The following is a 19,708-nucleotide window of genomic DNA, read 5'->3' as shown; positions in this document are numbered from 1 at the left end:
GCGGAGGTGAAATTTCTGGAAGCTGCGGGGCGCTGTTCCTCTAGGCGGGGGTGTCATTCTCCAGTGAATCCGTAGCCTGAAGAGACGGGCGAGGAAGGGAGAGAGGCGCGCTGGGAGCATGAACCACAAGAGCAAGAAGCGCATCCGCGAGGCGAAGCGGAGCGCCCGTCCCGAGCTCAAGGACTCCCTCGACTGGACCCGGCATAACTATTGCGAGAGCTTCCCGCTTAACCCGGCAGCTTGCAAGGTGAGGAGGAAGGCGTAGGGTTAAACAGCACAGGAAAATGGCGGGGGTGGGCAAGTGGGTCGCAGAAGAGCAGCATTTAAAGCCGAGGTGGGTAGGCGGCCGTGGAGGTGCGTAGGGCAACGTATCAGCCCCAGACTAAGAAGGGCATGGGGAAGGTGGCTTGACCCGCAGTAGTTACCCCACCATGTGTTTTCACTCTTGCTTTTGCGTGGTTCGTATTTCTGACCGGGGAGGGGAGTTTGTGGGGAAAACAACGGTCTTGGTGCCCCCTGTAAAGACTCAAGAAGTATTTTGACAGGAGCGCTTGGCTGCAAACCTGTACACTTTTACCTGGGGCTAAGCCTCATAGAACACATTGGTACTTACTTTGCAGTAAACATATATGGGATTGCACTGTTCTTGGACTACAACCCACATTTATCAGAGAGGATGTATGTGTTTTTATCTTATTGCTAATTTAATCTAGAGTATAATCCTATGCATGTCTACACAGAATTAAATTTTGTTGAGTTCAGTGGTTCCCAACTCTTGGGAAAATGTGTATAGGATTGCAGCCTTAAGTGTGCCATTGCAACTATTGATATATATTAGACATTTTCTTTGCTTTTAAAAAACCGAGTAGGTAGTGCTTGCTCTTTAACCACCTGGATTGTGAGAACATATGGGGTAGGTAAAGGGGGGAAGGACTGTGGGGTAAATTATTTTAAAGTCCTTTAGGAGCAGTGCCATATTAGAGTCTTCCTGTTAAAAAAAAATGTTCGGTAGGGGAGTAAAATGGGGTGGGGGTATTGTGATAATTCAAACAGGTTGAAAAAGAGGATACGGAAGGTGAGAGGAGGAGAACAGAAATTATAGACAAAAGTGGAGATTGCATTATGATTTTAGGCCAGATTTAGTGGGGGTAGATTATTGTGACTAGTAAAGCAGTATTTATCTGTAAACATTGCAGGGAGCTATAGTACCAAGCAATCGGTTTAGCTGTTAGAAGGCAATCTGCAATTTAGGTGGACTCATTGATGTTCTAAGGCTGCAATCCCATGCCTATTTATTTGGGAGTAAACCCATTGTATTCAGTGGGATTTCCTTTTGAGTAGACACATAGAATTGTGCTGTAAATCAGGGCATTGTGTCTTTCATTATTGAGAGAAATTATATCAAGTTTGGAGTGGGTCAAGAACAGAATCCCCCACAAGTGGAAATGAGAGGTATGGCAAGGTGAGACATGCTGGAAATAATGTACATTCCTCTCAAGTTGTGTGGCAAAAAGGCTCAGAAAAATGGTTATAAATTTCAGTAAACATATTACCTTGGCCCATAATCTTGTCTGACTTCTGATGGTTAGGGGTGGACAAACTTCTTGTGGGATCAGCAGGAGCCAAGTGCAAAATACTGGGTGGGCATGGGTATGATCATACCTAAAATTCAGGAACAGAGCCCAGCTGAGCACAAGCTCAGCCAAAGAATTTGTTTACAGTACCAGGACTGAGCTCACAGTCCTTCTTCCCAAAAAGTCAGTCCTGGTTTTTCCCCAAGCTTTCATTGCTTCAACAACGTAATTTGGTGGGCGAGGAATGGGGAGGCCTTTTTACTGTTGCTTTTAATAAACCATTGGGAGTCAGAAAACCTTGTTCTACCTCCTGCCTGGTATATAGAATAATCAGGTTGCCACCTGGAGATCTGCAGAGCACCTTTATGTTCACAGATGGAGCAGGAGGCTATAGTCAGTCAGTCATCCAGCCACAACTCCCCCTGCCCCTTCCTTTTGTTTGTTTCACCTGTTGTTACAAGCAAGATTTGTGGGCTTTAAAGTCTGTGGCTGAGTTTGGACGACACGCTAATCAACGGTTGTTTACCATTCTGTTCCTATTACCCCCCCTAATTGATTAGCGTGTCGTCTGAACTCAGACCTTGTCTTTGGGTTGCAACCCTACTAAACTAGGAAGTAAACAGGGGATACGTTATGGGTCCTCTTTCTTATATAACTTATTTTTCTTTAGTTCTCGCTTTAAATGTGTTGCATTTGGCCATTTTTGGAGACACAGCATTGGGCTTCATGGTTTGTTAATATGGCACAAGAATACTGTTTGCTCTTATTTCACTATACTATTGGATAATTCCATAGACTCAACAGAAACAAGACAATATCCTATCTGTGCAAGTTTGCCAAAACTAATTAGGGAGTATTTGGTGCTCAAATTAAATATGCAGAAGAAAATCTAGAGTTCAGTCATCCTACAGTCTTGCCATCACTGACTATTTATTTTATAATATGATAAAAGGCCCAAAAAGTGAGGGCCTTCTCAGATGTTATTGGGGGAAATGGTCAAAACACTTCAACACTGATCGCAAGAGAACTGTGAAATAACTTTGTCTTTGTATCCCTCTACAATGATTTAACTCAGGAACATTAGTGTTCTCAGTAAACTGTATCAATCTCTTCTTGGTAGTCTTGGAGGAGAAGTGACACAAAATGGAAGTTGAGGTGACAAGATTCTTTACATGATATGGAATCTTGTCTGCTTGTCAGTAGTAGTATCAAGGAATTTTTAATTTAAGACTTCTTATCTTATTCTATTTTTTGTATCTGTAATTCTACTCTCAATGTGGATTTATCCATTTAAAATTTGAATAGTAAGTGTACAAAAATTGCCTCTGTTCCCAAGACCATGATGGACTATAGAACCTATCCTAAGTTGCATCCTGTGTATACTTACTTGGGAGCAGGCCCCAATGAATTTGGCAGGACTTATTTCTATAAAGAAGCATGAGATCAAGCTTCATGTGTTTCAGATGTTAATGGATTTGAATATTCAAACTTCACCTGGCTATCTTCAAATGTTGGAAGATCTACACTGTGATAATGTGGTAAAAAAAAACTGTTGGTAGGAGTTGAGAGGCCATAATACCTTTATTCTGCTGTGTACCAACTTAAACTTCAATGGAAATTTCCATTCAACCGCTCTACCGCTTCTGGGGATAATAGTCTTAGCTGTTGTAAGACACTTGAATTGCCTTCAGATTAAGTTGCAAGATAATGGCTTGCTTTGGATGGCACCAGATTGAATATGCAGCCCCCACTCAGGGATTGTCATATAGTGCAAACACAGTGAGGATGGGTTACATGAGGGTCATTTAAACCTTGCATAACCTACGCTCACCAGTTTGCATGACAACCTCCAATTGGGGGGTTGTCTTTTAGATTGTAAGCCTGTGGGCAGAGACTGTCGAGAAATACTTTTGTAAGCCGCCGTGAGAGCCTTTTTTGGCTGAATGGTGGGATAAAAATGCTTAAATAAATAAATAAATAAATGATATTCAAAATGGTTAAAGCCTCACCATGTTTGCATGACCTGGTGGGATGTCGTGTCATGCAAACAGCCCCATTCTGCATTGTTACTCCCATTCATTCATGACTATGTTTTCATATGTTCTTTTCAACTAGTAGGAGACTTTGTTAATGCTCTGCCTCTTTTTGGTCATGAAAATGAATAGAATCCTTCTCAAGGTATTTTGTTTATGTTTGTGTTCTAGAAATGCAATAATCTTTGCAGGTATTTAGAAATTCATATTTTCAGAATACAATAGAAATTTGTTCCTCTAAATTTTTTCATATGTGAAGGAGTGGGGGAAGAGTAATGATCAGCTTTATAGCAATGATTTTCAAGCTCTTTGCCCACTATGGCAGCAATCCTATACTTGCTTCCCTAGGAATACATCCCATTGAACTCAGTAACTAATTTCTTTTTCAGGTTACATTGTTGTAGTGTTCTAAAATGGCAGTCAATTATTATCCTATGTAAAAAAAATCCTTGGGGTTGCTTGTTATTATAAGCTCTGGATATCATCTGAACACTAGTGCTATAATGATTATTATCTCATGTATTGCATTATTAGGCTATCTTTTACAGGACTATCTGGTTATTTCAAAGTGTATCAGACAGTGTTATTCCTCAGGTGCAGTATTGAACACAAATGAAACCTACTGCCTGTTGGTGGCTGGGATAAGTCTGTATCTATGTAGAACTAAAGCAGATAGGAATTGAAAAGCTTGCTTATTTTTGTTTTAACGAGTGATAACAGTAAAAGGCATTTTGTGTGCTCTTTGTTTCTCATTATGTGGGACTAACCTAGTCACTAATATTCTGCTGTATTACCTTGCTCATTAGTTTGTGTTAAGAAAAATTCTTCACCTATCCTGCAGGACAATGTGGAAAGAGCAGATGCGCTCCATTTGTCGGTGGAAGAATTCATTGAACGTTATGAGAAGCCTTACAAGCCTGTTGTCCTGTTAAATGCTCAAGCGGGGTGGCCAGGCCAAGAGAAATGGACTCTGGAGCGCCTGAAGCGCAAGTACAGGAACCAGAAATTCAAGTGTGGAGAGGACAATGACGGTTACTCTGTAAAGATGAAGATGAAATACTACATTGAATACATGGAGACCACACGAGATGACAGCCCCCTCTATATATTTGACAGCAGCTATGGGGAGCATCCTAAGCGCAGGAAACTTCTGGAGGATTACAAGGTGCCAAAGTTCTTCACAGATGACTTGTTCAAGTATGCAGGAGAGAAGAGAAGGCCTCCCTACAGGTACAGTATTCCCTGCCTCAGGACAGAAACAGCAAAGACAGTGATTTTAAAAGTAGCATACAGACCAAAAGGGGGGCAACTCTTTCCCTTTATCCTACACCAGGGATGGAGAGCCTCAGGCCCAGGGACCAAACCTGGCCCTCTAGCCCCACCCTCTCTTCCCCAACCACCAATCATTTGGTGGTTTTGCAACTTTTGTGCAATTTTCCCCCTGTCCTAAAGGGCCAAAATTATTTTCTAAATTACTGGCAGTAAAAGCTGTAAACTACAATATGCTAGGGGTCAAGGTATGGCTGGAATGCAACCCCCACAAGCTTCTTCGAAGTTGAATTTGGCCCTCTGGCTGAAAGGGGTTCCTCACTTCTCTGTGTATACAGCAGAGCTGAGTTTTAATTCAGAATTTAAGAAAACTTTCCAAATGTCAACTTTTACATTGAAAGCAGGGTGGTCTGAAAAGAACAAGCAAACCAAAATAACAGTCTACAATGCAACAACTTCCAAAAAGAGGTGGCATACGGATCTCTAGGCTTTCAACCAGCTACCTAGGAAGACTAAATTCAACAGGAGTGTCTTCATTTATTAACTACAGAGCAGCTGTTGCTTGCAAATATGTATGGTATTAAGACATTGATATCTGTACATACTACCTTCAGCTAACACAGGGATGGACAACTTGTGGCCCTTCGGGTATTTTGGCCTAAAACGCCCATGATCTCTCGTTGACTATGCTGGCTAGGGGTGATGGGAACTGTAGGCCAAAACATCTGGAGGGCTTCTTTGAGAAGAAGTGATTGATTACAAAGGAGGACTCCTCAAGAGGAAAAGGCACCTTGGGAGCTAATATCACTAGAATAACTTTAATTGTTAACGTTTGAACAATATCTTGCAAAGCATTTGAAGCCCAGCTAAACTAAGCATCCTAATAGAGAAGAGCTAATACGAAGTAGGAAGCTTTTAGGAAGACTTATCTCTGTTCATCAGGTCAAGAGAAAGGGGAAATGATCTTGTGACATCTAAGTCAATGCCAGCTGTTTCTTACTGTTGCCCTTTTGATGTACCTTTTGTGCAGTTCTGCTTTGCATTGTTTACACTGATACTTATGCTTAGCCAGACTTTACATAGTTGTGCCTCAGGTTAATTGGGCATCCTCATCATTGGGGGAAAAGTATAATTGCACGCACCTTCCACATTAAAACATTTCCACAACAAAATAGGTTTTTGTAATTATTCCCAGTGCTGGCTCTGTCAGAACTTTGTCCTCCCTGATCCCGTAAGCAAAGCCTGTGTCTTGCTATGGCTGAATCATGTTAGGGCAAATTTCAGGGCAATCCAAAAGGCAAGGCAAGAAAAGCAAATGATCAAGTACAGTATTACCAGACAAGTAGGTGGTTTCCAGAAGAGGTGCAGCTAAGATTAAAACAAAGATAAGCAGTCAGATAAAATACACAGTCCAAGACGCAAAGTCAAGCAGGAGTCCAAGAGTCAATAACACAGAGGCCTTGCTCACAAGGTGTCCTTTCCTTGTAATCAAGCACTTCTTCTCACACGAGCCCTACTGGCCTGCCTCTTGATGTGACAATGCTCTCGGGGGCTAGGTGGTCGCCCAACCTTCACCTTAGAGGTGGAACACCCCTCCTCCTGCAGGGACAGACCCACAGTCATCTCCCCTGAGGGCCCAGGGCCCCTGACACAGCTGGGTTCTTAGCACTGTCTGTCTCTGGGAGTTCTAGCTCCTCCCCAGAGGAGGATTCCTCCAGCAGGGACATCACAGCCAGCTAAGACTGAACCAGCCCCTCTAGGAGCTGCTTCTCTGGGCCCTGGCTCTGCCTCACATGCTGGCTGTGGGCTGTCACCTCACCCATTTTTCCCATCCGGCCCATGGCCAATTTGGCCCCCAAGCTCAAAGTGCCCCCCACCCCTGCTCTACCGAGAGAGAGCTGACCATGTGGGCTGCACTGGGCTAAATGAGCAAATGCCCTGATTTGTATAGAGCAGTTCCATGTGTGTTTTTGTTGGTGCTTTTGTTACATCCATCTTTGTATCTAAACAAAGTGAAACTAAGAATATTTCAGACTTCTTTAGAAATGGTAAAGAAATTGTTGTTGGTAAAGACAACCATTAAGTCTTTCCTAACTCTCTTGCATGTTCCCCTTATGCAGATGGTTTGTGATGGGCCCACCTCGATCAGGAACAGGCATTCACATTGACCCTTTGGGAACCAGTGCATGGAATGCCTTAGTTCAAGGACACAAGCGCTGGTGCCTTTTCCCTACCAGCACTCCCAGGGAATTGATCAAAGTGACTCGTGAAGAAGGCGGGAACCAGCAAGATGAAGCCATCACATGGTTCAGAGTAATATATCCTAGAACTCAGCTTCCCACTTGGCCTTCTGAATTCAAACCCCTGGAAGTTGTGCAGAAACCAGGAGAAACTGTCTTTGTACCAGGTATGTACACATGTTAGTTTCTGTGCTAGAGTGTGATTTTATCATGTAATGAATACGCTTATAGTGCAGTATCTTTTTTGAGAGGATCTCCAAGCCTATCACAGTTGCCACTCGTTCAAACAAAGCGGTGCCCTAGAAATACTGTACAGGATTCAATTACACTATCTTACTATTTGTATTGAACAAAATGGATGCAAAGTATATGTGTAGGAGACTAATCCTGAAATAAACTATACGTTTAGGAAGGAAACTAAAATGGAGATGAATTGAACTGTTGGAGATTAGGGGGGTGTTGTCCATGAATAATGTCTTCTCAGTGACAGGCAGCTTAACTAGCACAATAGGGAAAGGATTTGTCAGCTTTTTCACTGAAGTGGAAGCAGAAAATGAAGGTGGACGAGCTGATTCTGCTTAATTCTGCTTCTTAAAATCAGTTACTTGTGCTTCTGATAAGAGTCCTAATACGTCTTGTGTTGTACAGGTATGCATCTCTCTTGAAAAGGTATATGTAATAGATGGAGCAGGGAATGAAGCATCTGGGCACTTACTTTTATTTGTTCCTGATTTGGTTTTAGGGAAATAATTTCTCTTGTGTCTCCAACTTTCTGTGAAATGGAAATAAACCTTCCCAAATGCACAAGTAGTGTTGCAAATTTCTGATTTCAAAAACTAGTACAGCTGTCCAGATGTTTTGGGTTACAATTTCCAGAATTCCTGACCATTTGCCATGGTCGCTGGGGCAGATGGCAGTTGAAGTCCAAGGCTGCTCCAGTACATGGATGAAGCCCAGTGGAATCCAGCAGGTTGTGGCTTAACTAATAACAAAAGTTGATCCTGTGCTTTGATTCTAGTGTGGGATAGAGGAGGCATGTAGAGAATCAGCCGTAAGACCAGTTGCCATAACTGTCACTGCAACAACACCATGTTGCTTTGCCTTTCCCTTCTTGAGATTGGATATCCTACTGGCCTCAATTCAATAGAGCCAGTTGGGGGCTAATATGATGGATCTATTTGCATTCTGAGGTTTCTTAATAACCTGGGGGCTTAATGTTCATATCATTGTTCAAGCATATATACAAGATTAATAAAATAATGTTCCAACAAATTCTGAATCTGAGTATATTTTTGGCTTTCTCACACACAATTCTGGATCCTGAGACAGATTTTTATTTTTAAATGACCAGAATTGGGTCCATCTTTGTATTTGGTGGTTCTTCTTGGTCAGTTGGCAATTGAAACTTCATATCTAGAATATATGTGTTATCTTTTTTTATTCTGCTCATTAGTTAACAGAAGTTGCTTTATTTGTTTCTCTTATAAATGTCTTTGTTTTACGTGTTTATAATTTTATCATGAGAGGTGTCTGTTTGCTTATTTAATAGCTTTATATGATGGGAAAATTAATGTTCTGGCTGTAAAAGCCTCTGTGCAGCCTAGATTAAATATGCTGCCAACAGTGGAAGGATCAAAAATGCCATTCTTATGTGGATGCTTTGTCCTTGATTTAAAATCTCATAGTGAACCAAAATATAATTGTTTAAGGGGCTGAAACAGTAAGGCTTGGAATAAAAACCAAGCCATAATGCTTCAACTTCATTTATGCCATTTAATGCTTATTGCCTCTTCTTTCCTGCTAACCAGTTAAGTTTAAAAAGCAGGGAGATACTTTTACAAAATATCATTGAGTACAGTAGAGTTCTAAAATACTATTGCTAAAAATGGGGAGAAGAGTTATTATTTGTCATATAGTCTCTTCTTAGGTGACTGACAGCCTAATCTTATATCCAGATTTATTTGGAAGTAACTTCCACTTTGTTTAGTAGGGCTTACTCCCAGGTAAGTGTGCATATCATTGTAGCCATAGGCTACAATCCTAAACTCATGATGGGAGTAAATCCTATTGATCTCTATGAATGATGAATATTATTTTTCTGCAGAGAAAAAGAGAGTGAATGGAGAGGTGGAGAAGGCTGTGTGTGTTATGTATGAGGGGGTGGGGAGGCTGGGTGTACATAAGAAAGGGGAAGGTGGGAACCTGGGCACCACCAGCTCCAATCACACCCACTCCAGCCTGCCACCCATTGTTAGCATGTGTCCCTTGGGGACAAAAAGATTGCCTACCCCTACCCTAGAGAGATAGTTGATCATGAGCAGAGTCATATTTTGCTTGAGACAGTAAATAGTTATTAGCCGAAATCTCTGTACATTCCCATGTATGGCTTCTGTACCTGCAGACAACTCACTTCAGAACATTCTAGCCAAGGTTTATTTCCTGGTCCCCTTGAGGAGACTTTTGTGGATGGGGTGGCACTCCCTCTGAAGGAGCATGTTCATAGCTTGGGGTTTCTTCTAGAACCATCTGTGACACTTGAGGCTCAGGTGGCATCAGTGGCACGGAGTGCCTTCTACCAACTTCAGTTGGTGGCCCAGCTACACCCCCATCTGGACAGGAATAACCTGGCTTCAGTTGTCTATGCTCTGGTAACCTCCAAGTTTGATTACTGCAATGCACTGTATGTGGGACTGCCTTTGAAGATGGTTCAGAAGCTGCAGCTTGTGCAAAATGCAGTGGCCAGATTAATATCAGGAACCAGAAGGTTTGAACATATAAGACCGACTCTGGCCTGCTTGCATTGGTTGCCTGTACGTTTCCAAGCCCGATTCAAGGTGCAGGTTTTAACCTATAAAGCCTTACACAGCTTGGGACCACAATACCTGATGGAACGCTTTTCCGGACATGAACCTACCCGTACACTACGCTCAACATCTAAGGTCTTCCTCCGGATGCCTACTCTGAGGGAAGCTCAGAGGATGGCAACAAGGGGGAAGAGCCTTTTCAGTGGTGGCCCCCAATTATGGAATGATCTCACTGACAAGGCTCGCCTGGTGCCAACATTGCTATCTTTTCAGCGCAAGGTCAAGACTTTTCTATTCTTCCAGGCATTTAACAGCATATGTTGAGTTTTTAACTGTTTTAAATGGACATTGTATCTAATCTGTTTTTATGCTTTCTGTGGTTTTAAATTTTGTGTATCAGTTTTTAATGTTCAGTGTTTTAATCTTTGTAAACCAGCCAGAGAGTTTGGGCTATGGGACGGTATATAAATGTAAATAATAATAATAATAATAATGATTTTTGTGTACATATGCATACCTTGAGGAATAGCATGAATATCTACCCACTCAGTTCTCTTCTTTTCTCACCATGGGATTAGAAGAATGTTATTTCCCACACCTGTAGCAAATCTGTTTTCCCTTAGGTAGAGAACTTACTTTCTCCTTTTTAAGTTATGTAGTGGGATTAGTGCCCCTCATTTCCTTTAGTTTCTTCTCTTTTTGTTTATGTGATCATTGTGTTCCATCAGCAGGTTCTGTTATCATTGACATGTATTTAACAGTCACTGTTTTCTAATAAAAGTTCTCCACATGAACAGCAGCTCAATTGAGTAGTTTTTACAAAACTGTTTTGCTGCTTGATAGTACCTACCCAAGCACATGATTCTTTCAGTGCTTGGCAAATTAAAATAGGAATTTCAGACTAGTTCTCTTCTTGTTAATTACTTGCCTCTTGTGTTGACTGTAGCTTCTCAGGGTTTATTAGAAAGGTTGCCAAAAAAAAAAAAAAAGACCACCAACATTTTCTTCACTATTGTCTGTTACTTTAAATGTTAAAAGCTGGAAATTTCAATGACACATGATTTCAACTGATCTAATTTATAAGAAAGTATATTTACTATTTAGATATGTTAAATCACTGTCTAGAGTTGCCGGGGTTCTCTTCAAAAGCAGGGTCAGCTTGGTTTTGTCCTACTAAAGCCTGGCATAAAATGATATAAAAGTCCCCTGCACATGCATGGGTGGGGGTGGGGATCTTTGTGCTGGGCTTTTGCAGAAGCAGAACAACTCTGTCACCAAAAGTAAAAGATTATTTCTCTTGCACCCTCCTCCCCAAGCCTCCACAATTTACATAGAACTCAGGGAACAGAATCTGTTTGTTGGACATCCAGTGCAGAAGTGGTTGGCCATTGGTGACCAATATTTGTGAACCTTTGTCATTATGTTCTTAAGACATGGTTAGAATGTGCATTGTACAAGAGGCACGAGTTATTTTCCCCCCCACACAAGGCTGTTTCCAAACAGACAAACCTATATTTAAAAACAGCATGAGTGTTGTGTTTCTGTTCATTGTTTATAACCTTCTGTGGTGTTGCATTTGTAGGTGGCTGGTGGCATGTAGTTCTCAATCTTGACACAACCATTGCTGTCACTCAGAACTTTGCCAGTTGTACAAACTTCCCTGTGGTGTGGCACAAGACAGTAAGGGGAAGGCCCAAATTATCAAGAAAATGGTACAGGTGAGAGATGTGATCATTACTTCAGTGATTTCCCAGATGTTCCCAGACAAGCCAAATGTTGCTTCCTAGAGCAAGAAGTACAGCCTGGAATGACGCTTGACAGAATATATTAAATGCAAACCTGATGAAGTTTTTGCATTTTGGAAAGACTTTTTTTCTGGACTATCTGGCTTGTAAAAGCTACATCTTGCATGAGTACATGGGAGTCCAGAAGGAGGATTAGGCTTCTGGATTTCAAGATTCACTAAGGTGACTCAACTGTATGTATATGAAAAGCATAATTTAAATCTGAGCATGCATTTGGGCACTTGATTATTAAATATAAAATGACTTCATAATAAATAAGGTGGTAGATCAGTAGTTTAAGTATCTTTAACGTGGTGCTTGTAACAGCAATGAAAGTTATTCTGGAAGAGTTTTCTCAATCCATTATGGGTGCAAATTTCTCAAAACTGCCCCCAACATCATTTCTCAGTTTGCCTATATAAGTGTCCTGTTTTCATGGTTAATCCCAGTCTAATGCCCCCTTGTTATAAAATTGAAGTTAGAGTACTAAATTATAAACGTGACAGATCCAGTAGTAGCAGCTGATTTATTTAGCCAGTGAAATACTTTGCTTCCTAAACTACATGAGATGTGCAGAAAAGACAAATGGCATCAAGGAAAATAGTGGGCAAGTGGAGTGCCCATATCTTATGGGAGGTCCTGCCTGGGTTTCTAGGTGAAAAACCTTAAGTCTGTGAAGTTGCCAGAGAGATGAATAGCACTTTGGCAAAGGATCCAGTGCCAGGTGTAAGGCTTTTTTCTTTTTTTTTTAGGGTTGGCTTCTTCAGTTGCTTGGCATGCCAGGTGCCTTGTACTTTTGTGGATGGGGAAAAAATGGAAGGAAATGCCATTTACATGCCAAACGTTTACTACTGCTGATCTTAAACTTTTTATATTGCTATTTTTTATATTTTTTATGCTAGTATTTAATGTGTATTTTTGCTTTCTAGTAAACAATTTCTGCTTTGTATTCTGTGAAGGTGTTCTTATGACCATCTTTTCAGAGCGCATAGTGCTTTTGTTCTCTGCCTATTTATCCATTACCTTATTCATGCTAACAACGACTTCTTTCCCCCCAAGAGTCCTAAAACAAGAGCATCCTGAGCTGGCTTCACTAGCAGATTCTGTTGACTTACAAGAATCAACAGGCATTGCTTCTGACAGTTCCAGTGATTCATCTAGCTCTTCCAGTTCCAGTTCCTCAGACTCTGATTCAGAGGTAAGGACTCTGCTACTGCACATATTCCTATCCAAGAACTATATCAAACTTATCATGTGCTGTAAGTCATTGGTACTGGAGAGGGTGCTAGAGATGAACATCCCAACTGTTCCAAAGTGGGGCAGGTTGTCTCCCACTGAAATCATTGGGCATACTCTATAATAAAAAATAATTAAAATAATAAAAAATAAAATGGTACTGCCTTGATGGATTGTTAACAAATAAATATTCTAGCATACATAATTGAGTCCTAAAGACTTGCGGTGGTCTTGTTTTATAAATGTTTCCTAAATTACTCAATATATGCAGGTTTTCCAGAAGGTTTTAATAGCCAATAGCATCAACATGTGGGGCCTGCAGCAAAATATTGCAGTGTAGGGGTCTCATGTTCAGGGTGCCAGCCAGCCATGCCCTTTTCTAGGATGTTCCATTCCACCACCTACCCTGGTTTTCTATTTTGTTTGGGTTTCCTCCCTCAACACTGTTAAAATTCTTTGGACATGTCCTCATTAAGTTGTGTTTATTCCCACCCCCAGTGATTTTTCTAAAGATTTTTTGTACTTCTGCAAACCTTGGGGCTTCCCCAAGCCCAACGATACTTCCCTCTTGTGTGTGGATGGTACTCTTTTAGCTACATTAAAATCCACACTTGGAAACTGAGTTTGCTCTTATGTATATATATATGATATGATCAGAGACCTAGGAGAATTAAAAGGATTACAGTTTCTGGGTGCAGTTTGTCCACCAGGACATGAAATTAGTTTCAGTTCCAAGTCAACCAAAATGCATCTGTAAAATCCACCTCTTCCAGGAGTGTCTAGAAGTATAGCCACCAACTATCATGTTCAGAACTGAAAAAATGCTCAGTTCTGCAGTCGAAATATGTTATAGTCACAACCTCCTTCAAGTTAGTTTGTTTCACTTTTTATGTAGACTGACCTATTGATTACCTCTCTAAACAACCCAGTTAGTTTTTTGGCAAAATTTCATTAGCTAAGATGAGGAGAGCTGAGTTTCTGTAGGGACTGCAGGTGCCAAAAACTGAAATTGATGCTACCAACTTTGAAGACAGATTATAGTTTCTTCAGGTACAGACTCAGCAACAACTTGATATCCTGGCTGAATTGGATATGAACTACTCTATAAAATGCCTAGAAAACATGTCTTAGAGGGCCACCAAAGAATCTGAAGAATTTAAAAAGAAAAACAAACAAAACCAAAGTTGTATTGGTATTTTAGTAGCTCGCATTCTGTATGTCTCCTTCACACATATTTTATAGATGTGACTATTAAATAATGCTCTTCCTCAAATGTTGTACCCATTACTACTGACCAGTAATGAGAGGGGTTGCTATTCTGAAAGTAAGGATTTATTATTGTCACTTCTTGTGTATTCAGTGTGATTCTAGCTCAGAGACGGAAGGAATGATGCATCGGAGGAAAAAGCGAAGGACGTGCAGCATGATGGGGAATGGTGATACAACCTCGCACGATGACTGTGTGAGCAAAGAGCGCAGCTCCTCCAGGTGACTAAACCAAGATACCCTCTTTATCAAACAAATGATGGAAATTAGAAACATATTTTGGGCTGGACTGCTAATTACAGATAAAGAAGTTGCCCATAAAAGGGGAGCTTCTCGCATCCTATGTAAATGGATTCCCCCACATAATCTCCTTATCCATTTCTAATGCTCTAAATGAAAACTGGTTCTATTTATCAGAAGTTCCAGGGAAGGATTTCTTCACTTATTAGATTCATTCTAAATGTTTTTTTCCAACTTTTCTCTTTAATGTAGACAGGATATTTTAAATTGAAAATTGCAGCATTGTTAAGGTACAAATGTGCTGTTTCCAGGAGAGGATCAGATTTCATGCTGGTAAAGGAATTAAAAGTGCTAAAGTTGGCAATGGAAGATTAGGGATTGCATGATTAATTATATAATAGAAGATCTTTGCCTCAAGTTAATTTCTTGTAAAGCTGTCACCTTGAGTAATGTACTTTCAGTCTAGCGACCTCTTGTCAAAGGAGAAGGCCTACTCTTGAATCTTGCATTCTAGAGAATCTTGCTTTCCTAAATGTTGATATAGATGGTAGCCTTGTGCCTGGGTTCATGAAGGAAAAGGAGTAACAAATCTTTCTTTGAAAACAGTAGGTGGATCCTGACCATATCAACTTCTGATGGTGGATCCTATTGATAAAAAGTTTGGGCATCACTGCTTTAAGACAAAAAGTGAATATTTGGAGAGCTTTTGTTCTGCTGTCAGAGTGAGGCAAGGTTTTGGTTGGAGTAAACATCTTAAGATGGCATTCTGCCCCATTTGTTTGTGTGGTCTAAAGCCTAGTAGAATGGGGAATTGATGGGCAATTAAAGTCTCTCTCCCAGCTATGCATTTCAGTACTTTCTTCCAAAGACCATGTGTTCAGCTAGTTGCTTCTGACTGCTTCCTTGTTATAGTGTAAGATGTGGCTCTACTGATGAAAACATTGAGCATGGAACTAATTCCAAGATGTTTGGGATACATCAGTGTCACTGAAAAGTTCTATACTGTTGTATTGCATAAGCTACAAGAAACTCACCCTGACAAGCAGTTGTATTTTTTTGACAGGATTAGGGAATCTTGTGGAAGCCGTGCTCATCCCTGAAAGATACCAAGACCCATCTAAAGGCAGTCGCAACCAGCCAGCTATCTTCTATTCTTCCCATCAGCTATAGCTTGGAACTTTCTCAAATCTTCACCACTCCTTTTTAGTTCTTTTAAATTCAATTTTCTACCTGCCATGACCTGTCATCTAAGTCTGAATCCTTGCTAACTAAAGGAGAAACCTAGAGATTTCTATGTGCTTAAACCTCTCTTTCTGCACTCCATCAAACAAGTCTGCTAAACAGCAGAAGACAGTGCTGTCCTCTGTAATGCTATGCTGTGGCTCACAACTCTGCACAGTCAGAACAGGAAATTGAGGATATCTATTAACAAAGCTTTCTTAAAAATAAGCAGGTAGATCCTGAAAGCCTGTGTCCTGCTCCAGCATTGTCGTATGTTTACAAGTTGAATTCTCATGCACTACAACTGGAGGTTAAAATTACAACCCCCAGGGTATGTAATTGGCCAGCAGAATCTTTACTAGAGGACAAGAAGAAAAGAGACTAGCCTGGTTATATTCAGCTAAGGTGACTCTTCTACTGTGTAAATGATCACCTGTAAGAAGCACCTTTTTGTAGTTCTTCATTTGTAGAAAACACCAAACCAACCATGGACTGATGAGACTCATGAAAAATTTAATGTCTGAACAAGCAGTTCATCACTATGAATACGCGCGCTTTCTGTTTTAACGGAAAACTGCTGGTATTTTGCCATCAGTTTAGGAGCTTGCCCTAGAAAAAAAGAGTGGGTATGGAAGAAGCTGTAGCTGCTTCACTTACCTCAACCTGTGGGAGTTTCTGGAAACGTCATATGAAGGTAGAATGCTTTTTTTATGAGGAGTGGGTGGAGTCTGAGTAAATACAATATAAATCCCATTTTATGAAGAACTGCTTCTTTGGAGCCCAGAAACTTCTTAACTCTGTCTGCTGTTGTAGTGTGGCAGGTATTTGAGGTGTGTGTGTGTGTTGTCTTGAAATAAAATGTGGTTGTGTGTATCCAAGGCAGCTGAATTCTTTCAGGATACGTTGCTTCTTCAAGGGCATTTTTGTTGTCAATGGAGATTGATACTATGTTCTAAGATGGATCTTGCATCTCCATATACAACTGTAACTCTGTCCCAACCCTTAAAGTCAACAGCCTAGTGAAAAGGTCCTATGCCCTGATCACTTGAGAAATGAGTTGAGTGATTATCTGGACCTGATTGCATTTTGATTTATGACATGGAGGGTGTGCTTTTTAGTTCTCTTCTTGTGTTTTACTTCATTATGTGAAATAAGCCAGTTTGAGGCCAGTTACTAGCTGATATCCGGCCCTGTAAGAAACATGCCTAGGAGATAGCTTATGACACATACTTTTCTTCCATGGTTCCAGTGTGTGCCAAAGTACTACCATATCACTAATGCAGAGATCCAAATATCACTTGCCAGCCTTAACTCCATGCATGCAAGAAGCAATTATTTTTTCAGTAAATGGTGATAATGTGTATCCCTAAATGATTTCTCTCCCCTATCCTTGTTCCTAGACTGCTTCTGTGAAATGGGATAATCTTTGCAAATCAGGTAATTTTGCATAAATTTCCCATGCACACCCTTGGATTGCACAACTTGTTTGAAAGCAGTTTATACAGAACAGGAAGGCAGCCTTATGCCTTCCAGATGTTTTGGACTATAACTCCCATAAGCACCAGTGAACAATGTCAATGGCCAGGAAGTATGGGAATTGTAGTTCAACACATTGGAGGCCACCATGTTGCCTACCCCTTGCTATAGAACTTGCCATCTTCCAATTTTGTTGGAATTCAAAACTATGGAGGCAGATGAACAGCAACAGGGGAACTCGGGAAATTTACTAGTACTGATGTGACTCCACTAGTCCTTGACCTAGAACATATAAAGCTGCCTATTAGACCACTAATCCATCTGGCCCAGTATTGCCTACTTTCAAGGGCAAAGGTCTTTCTCAGTCCTGGTTCTTGATCTTGTCTTGGATCCAGGGTTCCTGTGTGTAGAGTTCTGTTCAAGGGACATTTCCACTAGGGGAAGAGACTATTTTAGCTGATTACTTCCTCACCCTGAAAAGCTGTTCTGCAGGGTTGAGGTCCCCTCCAGAACAGTGTGGGAGATGGTTCTGGGGGGCTGCAAGAGAAAGGGGGGGGGAAACCCATTGCACCTCTGTCAGTGGGAGTCTCTAATGGATCATCGTCCTTTCTGCATAGTGGAGGAGCCCTTCTGTTCACAGAAGGAACACTCTGTATCCAACTCATCATGTTGATTGATTCTGAGAACTGAACCTGGAAGCTTTTGCATGCCAAACATCTGCTCCACCTCTGAGTTATGGCCCCTTCCCAACTTTGGAAGTTCTGTTTATATAGCCTTGTAGCTGATAAATATTCAGCAAAAACTGCTCATGTACTGTTAAAAAAAATTTTTTTTTGCAACCATGAGGTTTAGAAACTTGATGATATTTGTAGTGTTTGTGTTTAAGCAAAGGCTTGGTTCCAAAAGTGATATATTAAATGCCATGTTATGTCCTAGGGATGCAGAGGACGTCGTCATCTTTACCTGGAAATCTAATGGATGCATTTGTAATACTGGGATTCTGATAAGTCAATTCAATCACATGCATTTATTTAAATGGCTTAATCAGTAAATTAATTTGGAAGAGATGGGGGGTAGGATTCCTTGGATGAACTGAGACTGAAGGACCCACTTTTGAGTAGGATGCACTAGCTGTTCTCGTATCAAATCTGACTTTAAGAATAATAATAATAGATGGTTATTTTCTTCCAGTTTTCATTTTTTTAAAAAACAGTATTATTTCAGGGTGAAACCTATTATGGCTTTTTAGCAGTAATAACCACATGCAACTGAACTGTCAGTGTTCAGCTACAAACAATGTCATTACGTCTTTTTAAATGTATAACTTCCACAATATCGATGAGATTTGTTCATTTAGAGAAGATATTTCTCTCTGTTACTGTAATAGGGAATATTTTATATTGCAGATTCCCAAACCAATGAAAAATGCACATTAAACTTGGGCTTTCCTTCTTTAAAAAAAAGTTGTAGATTTTATTTACAAGATTGTAATTTTTGCACTTAAAATCTGTGTCCTAACTTGGCTGCTTTCAAAAAAGAGGGCTCTGAATAGTAATTAGCCAGCTCCTTTCAGCTGTGCTTGTTCTCAGTTGCCACTTTGATCAGTCTACCAAATATCAAGCATATTCCTGTCCTATTGAGTTGAAGCTAGGCAGCTGTTGTGCTAAAGGAAGAAGGCTTGATTCTGTTTCGTATCAAATCTTCCCTGCCTACAGTTTTCTGAATAGAAATAAAGTAAAATAGATGGCTGCTTCTACTAAATGGCTTTAAAGATCAAAGCAGTTTCCTGCACATCAGGTAGCTGTGGGCAGGGAATCAGGATCGTGGGTTCTCTACTTACCCAGGTTTGCAAGCAGAAATAAATAATTCAGTGCTTGTGGGCTTAGTACTTGCTTCATCAGGGAGACAACATCACTGACATCACAAGAGTTTTGAGGCTGCAGTGTCACTTCTAAAAAAAGTCTTGCAGATATAAATTAGAACTGAGCATAGTTAAATCAAAACTTTATTTGACGTATGACTATTCAGATTAAAGATAATATCCTGCTCATAAACTTTATGTGCCTCTGAAAACTAATGCAAGTGTCTATACTATGCCAGCTGTGGTTCTAGATATGAGCTTTGTCAGCTGTTGCCTAAAAGCTTAATGGCTATTAGTTGGCTTTTTTATAACGATGAGAACTAAAAAAAAATACATCTTTTGAGATAAAGGCTAGGTTAAGACTTGCTGGAACTAGACACATTCAGCATTGGCTATTAATATTCTGCAAAATGTAGTTCAACTTGGGTTATGCAGGTTGAGATACTCCCTACCTAAATGGTGTGTGTTCAGATTAAAGGCTCATGTATGGGTAGCTGCAATCTGTTAAACAGTAGCTTTTTTTTTTAACTGGCCCAATTTATGGAAGAGGATGCATGTTTTGCAGGTACCCTACTAATGAAAAATCTTGTTCTATCAAGAGAGCTTGTTACATCAAAGAAAGTCCTGGTTTTCTTAATTCTTCTTGCAGACTTCAGTCAAACTTGATCAACCTTGCTTTTTTATCAGATTTAAGCAACACCTAC

The 19,708-nt window shown here is 40.5% G+C and overlaps 1 protein-coding gene across 1 annotated transcript; it reads left to right on the top strand.

The window, feature by feature from the left end:
* The first annotated feature begins 35 nt into the window (after window positions 1–35).
* Window positions 36–19,083, top strand: JMJD6 (jumonji domain containing 6, arginine demethylase and lysine hydroxylase). Its single transcript, XM_063120353.1, has 7 exons — window positions 36–247; window positions 4,449–4,837; window positions 6,997–7,283; window positions 11,503–11,638; window positions 12,764–12,902; window positions 14,301–14,428; window positions 15,510–19,083. Exons 1-7 carry the CDS (start codon window positions 119–121, stop codon window positions 15,544–15,546), a joined length of 1,245 nt encoding a protein of 414 aa, XP_062976423.1. The 5' UTR covers window positions 36–118; the 3' UTR covers window positions 15,547–19,083.
* Window positions 19,084–19,708: the final 625 nt, after the last annotated feature.

This window comes from Elgaria multicarinata, chromosome 3 (genome assembly GCF_023053635.1).
Source record: "Elgaria multicarinata webbii isolate HBS135686 ecotype San Diego chromosome 3, rElgMul1.1.pri, whole genome shotgun sequence".
NCBI classification, from domain to species: Eukaryota; Metazoa; Chordata; class Lepidosauria; order Squamata; family Anguidae; genus Elgaria; species Elgaria multicarinata.
The sequence above is the reverse complement of the archived record's forward strand: the minus strand, read 5'-3'. Positions and strand labels throughout refer to the sequence as shown.

What these genes read in the sequence shown, in the direction of transcription:
- JMJD6 (XM_063120353.1), top strand. Translation starts at nt 119, where the DNA reads ATGAACCACAAGAGCAAGAAGCGCATCCGCGAGGCGAAGCGGAGCGCC. An exon ending in AAGAGAAGGCCTCCCTACAG is followed by an intron (nt 4,838 to 6,996) that starts GTACAGTATTCC and finishes CCCCTTATGCAG; the next exon opens with ATGGTTTGTGATGGGCCCAC. An exon ending in TTATCAAGAAAATGGTACAG is followed by an intron (nt 11,639 to 12,763) that starts GTGAGAGATGTG and finishes TTTCCCCCCAAG; the next exon opens with AGTCCTAAAACAAGAGCATC.